Source organism: Dendrobium catenatum, unplaced genomic scaffold (assembly GCF_001605985.2).
Source record: "Dendrobium catenatum unplaced genomic scaffold, ASM160598v2 fragScaff_scaffold_51, whole genome shotgun sequence".
Taxonomy (NCBI): domain Eukaryota; kingdom Viridiplantae; phylum Streptophyta; class Magnoliopsida; order Asparagales; family Orchidaceae; genus Dendrobium; species Dendrobium catenatum.
This window is the reverse complement of record NW_021318513.1, coordinates 153,616-161,550: the sequence shown is the minus strand read 5'-3', so window position 1 is coordinate 161,550 and position 7,935 is coordinate 153,616. Positions and strand designations below refer to the sequence as shown.

General features: G+C 36.4%; 1 protein-coding gene across 11 annotated transcripts in view; it reads right to left on the bottom strand.

The window, feature by feature from the left end:
- Positions 1 to 1,354, bottom strand: part of LOC110106242 (DNA mismatch repair protein MSH5) — a 52,475-nt gene extending 51,121 nt beyond the window's left edge. For all 11 annotated transcript variants that reach the window (XM_020836056.2, XM_028694142.1, XM_020836055.2 and 8 more), the window contains exon 1: positions 1,294 to 1,354. In XM_020836056.2, the coding sequence (XP_020691715.1) occupies positions 1,294 to 1,353 (60 nt within the window). In that variant the 5' untranslated portion in view covers position 1,354. The remainder of the gene's footprint in view (positions 1 to 1,293) is intronic.
- Between the last annotated feature and the right edge of the window lie 6,581 nt (positions 1,355 to 7,935).

Sequence of the window (7,935 nt, the reverse complement as noted above, 5' to 3'; positions counted from 1 at the left end):
TAGAGAAGTCTCCAAGGGAAGCAACTACGATCTTCGGCTACACATCAACCCTTCGATACCGATGAATGGGCGATCCGGAGCTTGACTACGGATTCGCTTACGACGAGCAAGGGAACGTCAACATCCTCCACTCTACCTTCTTCGACTTCAACCCGGAAGTTGATAACTCTATTGAAGCGTACGTGGACCGCATCATATTCACGCTTTCGGAGGCCATCGACGAGCAACTTGCCAACATCCAATGGCAAATTGTTTTGGGACAACAGCAAGGGTGAACTTCTTCCCTCGTCAATTATCTTTCTAATCCGCTAACCTTGTAGGTGGTAATTTAATCGCAAAGTTCTCGTGCTTCGCCCTCTGCCTCCGCTTAGTATACGTAGGATCTGTGTGTACTTTCTATGTTACTTATCTTATTGTTAGATTAGGGATTTTTGTTGAATGACTACTTAATTTGTATGCTGTTGAAATTCTAAATTATTTTGATACTTAAAAGTGCTTAGCATGTGATTTGGCCTAATTGTAGCTACCCTTCTTACGTTTTCTATTTTTGTTTAGCAGCTAATAATCTTAATTGTTATTTGTTCTTATCAAAATCGTGCAAATTCTTATCACATCCATCTAAAGCATATTTAGTCCTGCATCATTTATCCTTCAAAATTAATATAGAGGATGGTTTTAGAATTACAAGATTAAAAAGTGGCAATAGTGATGGTTCTAGCTAACTTCATATTGTGAAAGTTTCTATTGCCCTCATCTTTCCTTCTATGTGGGAACATTTACGTGGGTAATGTTCCTACATTTTGTAAATGACAATGGAGCTTTTGTAATCTTAAGTAGATTAAATCATCTTTTCACTCATGTGGACATAAATTTTGGTGTCTTCTATATTACATTTTTAATTATCTTTTGTTTGGTTTTTGGCATTATTTTTTATCCTAATGATGCATTTGCTTTTATTATTTTGACACTAAGAGATAATCAACTTGTATGCTTATATGTGGGTACACTTGGCTTTCAGAAATGGCAATGATTATCCCTTCACTCTGAACACCACAATGTGGCTTTTTTATTTTCTAGTGGATCATATTATCTCTCATCTTTGGTGGAGTTAAGCTTCGTTGAAGTCAAACAACTAAGTTTGGTCTATTTTGATTTGTCCTTTCTCTTTTGGATCAGCAATAATCGAACATAATATCATAAAAAGTATAGAATTAATTAACTAATCAGACAATATATTGAATAATGAAGAACTTATGCCAAGATAAGCTAAGATTCTGAATACTAATTGCTTACAAAGCATATTCTCTCCTTGACACTGAGTCCATCATCCATCCCTGCAACCCTTAGATACATCAATCTGCAGTAAATAAAGAAGCTACATATCAACTACTCAAACTATAAGGCCTCCATTAAAGCTTCAAGATAATATCTTAGAAAAGGTAAGAGATAAATAAATAAATAAATAAGACAAAAAAACCCAAAAATGCAGTTAATTTTATGATTCATTGATCTCTTAACCAACTGATTTATGTAATAAACATCAATCAGACATTGCCACAAACAAGCAAATTGCTTGCTTTAGGCACGCTTGAAATATAGCAATCTTATAGAAATCCAATCTCCTTATAGCAAAAACAACTATATCGAAGGAAAAACACAGTAGAAATCAACAAGAAAGGAAGATATTATGGGTTAATTCTCTTTCATAAAGTCACAACAAACCAAGATTAAGATACAAGTTGATCTACTATTCGAGAGGTAGATCGACTCTCCACAAGCCCTAGGTACCGCTAAGAATAATGATATGCTAGCGGGGAGGGGCGGAAACAGTAGGAGCGGCAGCAAGATGGGCAGCAGCAGTAGAAGCGGCAACAGGAGGGGCAGCAGTAGCAGGAGAAGGCCTGGACCAACCCAGCCGGCCAGTCCAACAGGAGCCGAACCAGCAAAGGCTGAGTGGAAGCAGGAGGGCAGCCAGAGGAGAAATTCGACCAGCTTTGTAGGGTCTACGAGAGTTGTTATGCAAAGAGAAGTAATCAAGGAAGAGGTGTTTCAAGAAGGTTTTTATCATGAATGATTTATATTAGGAAGGTTCCAAATATGTGTATTGTGCGTTAGGAAGAATTTAATGAGAAAGAATTTGATTAGAAAAGTTCTATCTAATTAAAATTGTTTCATAAATTATATTTATGTTGATTAGGAATGTTCTATTTATTTAGAAATATTTCTTAGATTATGTTTATTTGTTTAGGAAAATTTCCTAAATTATATTTAATTGTTTAGGAAGGTTTCCTAAATTATGTTTAATTTGTTTAGGAAGGTTTCCTAAATTATGTTTAATCCTTTAGGAATATTTTCTAAATTATGTTTATTTGTTTAGAAAGATTTTTCTAAATTATGTTTAATTGCTTAGGAAGGTCTCCTAAATTATATTTAAATTGTTTAGGAAGGTTCTATATAGGTTATAGTTTTTGTGTTCTAGGGGAGTTGTCAAGAGTTTAATTCTTATTTCATTTCTTATCAATAAAAATATGCAGTTTGCTGAATTTCTCTTGGTTTGTTAGTTGTTTTTGTGATACCAAGGCGTATCACATAACTCCAAAATAAACTACAACAAACACAAATAATCTCATAATAAAAATTAAACAGCCTAACTAGCCCTATATAAGCCTCCCTAATTCCCTCCCATATAGCAATTCAAAATAAATCTTTCTTAATTCCCTCCCAAATCTCAATTCAAACCAGCACACTTCCTTTAAATAAATCTTTCGTAATTCCCTCCTAAATCTGAAAAATCTAACCGCGAATCGAGGACTCTTCCAACGACTGGCGGGTATTGCTTTTGCCCTTACCTTGGGCTTTCCCTAGAACTCACACAGAGATCTAGGAAAAAATTGAACTCACCCAGAGATCAAGAAAATATGAACTCACACAGAGAACACAAGGAGAAGAATTTCATTTCAATAATCATCATCCCTCCCTCAATACAAGAAAGCTAGCCTATAAATAGGCCTCATGAAAAGAAAAATAACAAAGACTAAAATGCCCTTCGGGCTACAACACTACATGACCACCCATAAGGGTAAAAAGGGAAAAAGAACAATATAAAATAAACTAGTACAAAAACATATAAATAAATAACTAAAAAAAATTCGTAGCCGTTGATCTCCGATGTCCTCATCATTAACTAGCCCTATATAAGCCTCCCTAATTCCCTCCCATATATCAATTCAAAATAAATCTTTCTTAATTCCCTCCCAAATCTCAATTCAAATCAGCACACTTTCTTTAAATAAATCTTTCATAATTCCCTCATAAATCTGAATTCAAATTAGCCCCCATTTTCCTAATAAATTTTTCTAATTCCGTCCCAATTTTGGGTTCCTATGGTAAGTAATTAAAGGTGGATTTATTCCCCTTTGGATCCCCCTCTTTCTTTGCCCGTCATCCCTGCTAGTCAGGGCCCACAGGCTCCGTTGGTCAATCAATACTTCCCTCCCAAACCGTCACCTTGTCCTCAAGGTGGAACGAAAGAAACTGCTACTGAATCATGTGGAACGGTTCTCGTGTTGTTTTATAGTCAGCCAAATCCTTTCACTTGATCAATACATCTCTAGCTCCTATTGTTGAACAGACTCCTTTCACTTCCCTTGGCTTTAGGATTACTTCCATTTCTTCTGTCAAGGTAATCGGCAGCGTCGCTGAAGGACTTTGGGTTGCCAATAACTTTCCTCAACTGGGATACATGGAACATCGAGTGTATGATGCAAGTAGGGGGTAACTACGCACCAATCCTCTCTACCACCTCATAAGGCCCGTAATACCGTGGAAATAACTTTTCATTTCTTCTTCGAGCTAAAGTCTTCTATCTATAGGGTCAAATATTCAAATCACTTTATCACCCACCTTGAATTGCATGTTGAAAGACTTCAACCTCTCCTTTATATTTTCCCTTGAAACTCACCTACTGTTGCTCCCATCACTTCCCTCAGGAACAACACCACCAGAAGAACTTTGGCCTTGAACACAAAGAAACTGCATAATCTTTGCCCCAGTTCCCATTCGTATTGATTTTCATTTTTGTTGCATAATTCTTCTATGCCCTTGAACCCAATCACTCAATAAATCCTTTTCCTTTAATCTTCGAACTGATCTAACCATGTAGTGGATGTTATTCATAACGAATAGATAAGTCAACACAAGATCCTTATATTGCTTAGATTTATCATCCAAATTACTCTGATGAGCTTGCATAAATTGCATTGTAACGGTTGCCAATTGGGAAGTTGAATCTTCTCCAACCTTTTCAAACTCCTGAAAAATTGTTTCAAAGTTGATTGATAGTCAAATAAAAACTTCACATAGCTAGCTAGATGGTGCACAGTTCCATCCATCACATCAATTTTTGTTGCATCTTCTTCCACTTTCCTTAAAATCACCAAAATTTTCTTGAGCAATTTGGGCTAAGTGTCTTGAAAGATTATAAGCAGCATCCCTCATCTCAGAACAAGCTTTCCTTTCAAATATGTTTCAATCTCAGAATGAAACTCGTGTATTATTTCATACATGTCTAGAAACACATTGCCTGTTGTCTTATTACTTCACTTAGAAGTGACCTAATAATGGGTCTTACAACCTAATCTTTTATACTAGATGCCTAGAGATTTAATTGCTAGTTTGTTTGAGTGAACAGTTGTTGTTTGTTCGCTTGAGATCAAACTGTGATTTTCATTTATTTACTATAAGTTTGTTTACTAGTTTGGCACTTATTAACTAATAGTTGTCGTTGTGTGATACTTTTTTTTTTTTGCTACAATAGTTTTTTTTTCTTGTTTAAGTAGCTTAGCACTTTACCCTACTCTTTTTTCTTTCAGCATTGTTCTACTTTCATTAGCCTATTCTACCTATTCTGCTTTCTATTTTTAGCTTAGCGTAGTACTTATTTTTTCTCCAACTTTAATATTTATTTTGATATTAATTTAATTTTGATGCTTAATGAATTTTATTTGCTTGTTGCAGGAGCTCGTGCTGATTCAAACTTTAGAGAGTTTGTAGTGTTTGTGGAGAGCAGAGTTCGCAATGTTGTTTGGAGAGTGTTAAGTTTGAGTGTTGTTTGGAGAGTTTGAGAGTAGTCCAGTTGGAGAGCGGTGGTGTTTGAGAGTTTGGAAAGTTTGAGAGATTTGTTTGGCGTGAATTGGTTAAGAGTTTGTAAGAATTTGGAGAGCAATGTTGTATATATTGATTAGTGGAACTCCCCACCCCCCTCCTTTTTATTGAATTTTATTTTAAAGTTGCTCAATCGATCAATTAATTAATTAACCAATTAGTAAATTTAAATTTCAATGCTCTCAAATTTTAACTCCTGGATTTAAACTATTTCTCAGATTTTAAATTGTTCTCGTATTTTAATTAATCAACCTATAAATTAATTTAAATTAATTTTGATTATTTAATTTTAATCAATTAGTCATTTTAATTAATCAATTGATTATTTAAAATCCAAATTGAAGTGCTCTCCAATTGCTCCAACAGAAAAAATAATATAGTTTTTCGGAAAATTTCTGCAACCTCCCAACGTCCCCTCACCTCGCAGGGAGGTCGGGACGACACTTGTCGTTAATTTCTTCTCGGTCGAAACTGAAGTCGAAGGCACGAGGTATTCGCTTTGAAACCATCTCAATCAGACATAAGGTTGACGACGCAAGGTGTTTAACAAAAATCAGATGATTGTTTGATGTTCAATAGCTTCTTCGGTGAAAGAATGCTAGTACCGCATTCCAACATACATTTTCACTGAAACTTCTTCGTTATATAAAGCTTTCCTCAATTCTTATGCTTGTGCATTTGTTATATGTTGAAGTGGAAAACCACCTACTAAGAAGACGAATGATGTTCGAATCTTTTTAATCATCTGTTTATATGTTTGCTAAGAGTGGTAAATCAATCTTAAATAAATATTTGCAAATAAAGACTTTAATTGAGATGATTTCCTCCAGGATTCCATATGAACAACAGACCAATTCTAAAGCATTCAAACTACAAATAACAGTCGTGGAGAAAACAGACGGGCATGCAAGATTGAAATATGGGTGGAATACAATCGCAAGAGGTTGAATGCTTGGAAGCGACCTAGCATGTTTGATTGGCAAGTCACAGGTTGTTTGGCTTTGCTGATTAGACTAGTGGAACACACAAGAGGTGTGTGCTTTTGATGTAGGCAAGGAATGGGTCAAAACAAGTTGAGTTGAAAATTTTGTAAGTTCTACTTGAATCAGCTCATTAATGAGCCTCTTCTTATGTTTCAAGCTCATAAATCCTTTCCTCTACTAGATATCAGCTCATTAATGTCTAGTAGAGAGCCCTTTTAGCTCATAAATTGAGGTTCATTCCCCCATTTGTTGTCCCTTTGGTTCCCGTGGATGGCTCTTTGGTTCCCGTGGATGGTTCCTTGGTTCCCGTGGCTTGACCATTTGGTTCCCGTGGATGGCTACTGGTTTTCCCGTGCTTAGCCCCTTGTTTCCTGTTCCGAATGGGGGCTGCTGTGCTGGCTGTTCGGGCCTCCTGCTGGCTGCTTTCCCGTGGTTGTTTGCTTGGGTTTCCGTGGCCTTTTTGTCCCTGTTTTCTGCACCAACTGAAGGCTGCTGTTTGGGGAGGAATTCCAAGAGTTTTTCTCTATTTTCTATGCAATTTTCCTGCAGAATTCCGGCTGTCTTTTGGCCTTCTTCTTGGTGACTTATGGCCTTCTATTTCACTATTTTAATGGATTTAAATATTGCTTTAAGGTGACTATTTGTATTCCTTCTTTTGTGCCTATAAATAGTGATGTTTGTGGCTGTTTTAAAAAAGTGAAAATGTGATTTTTGGAAGCTATAACCCACGGGTTTCTTCGTGGAAAAGCTTGCGAGCTTGTTCCATTCTCCTTCTGTCCTTCACCTCTAGGAAAGCTTGCGAGCTTCTCCTCCTCCTTCGTCTTGGCTTCTAACCTCTTTCGTCTCTCCGCAAGTGACCACCTCACCTGTATCCCTCTTCTTTTGGAAAGCAAGTTTAGGTTGTCTTGTTTGAGTCGTTTGTAAGAGTCTTTGTTTGTAAGTCGTTTTAATTTTAAGAGTTGTAAGTCTTTCATTTTATATAAGTAAAGTTTGTTTTGATCCTATTTTGTGTCCTTTTGTGTCTTTTCTATTACTTAGAAAAGTTCTTTCTTTTGTGATCAAAAATTTGGGAACCCAAATTTTTGATTACACCAGCTTTGGATCAAGTGCAAATAAAATTGATAGGTCGGTTCTCACTAAATCGGACCAGTGGGCCCTCATTAAACCGGCCCAGTCGGCCCAAGGAGGGCTAGCTCATGTGTACAGGAGGCGGATAAAGCATGCCCGCCCCATATGTTTGTCGCCCAAACCTAGTAGACCCAACTAGGAAAACAAATTAAGGAGGAGGCGACTAGGGTTGGAGGGAATTTTGAATTAGGAGTTTTGAATTAATGTATTAAATTGGAAGAAATGTTTAGGGTTAGGGTTATGCTTTGTTTTGTGGCTGGTTTTGGAGTTCTTAGTCTTGGTGTCCTGGGTCCTAGATTCATCTAGGGATTGGGAGAGAATGCTCCTTCTCTAGAATTGAGTGATTGTATATTACTTTATTTCTTCCATTAGTTTGATTTCTTCAATAAAAATTATTGTTTTGCTGATTTTCCCATCGAATTTGTGGAGCGTTTTGTTGTTTTTGTCCTTCATGTTGTAAAACCCGAAAACTGTCGATCGGATGTGTCGCACGCATTTCAATGCACCGCGACGAATTTAGGCGAAATTTCAAAGTCGTCGGAATTCGACGCAATAAATTTTATTAAGTTCTACGTGAAATTTTGATTGAAATAGTATAAATAACGTATACCCAATTTCGCACGGTTTGGAAATTAAAAATCGCCGAAGATGTTTAAGTAAA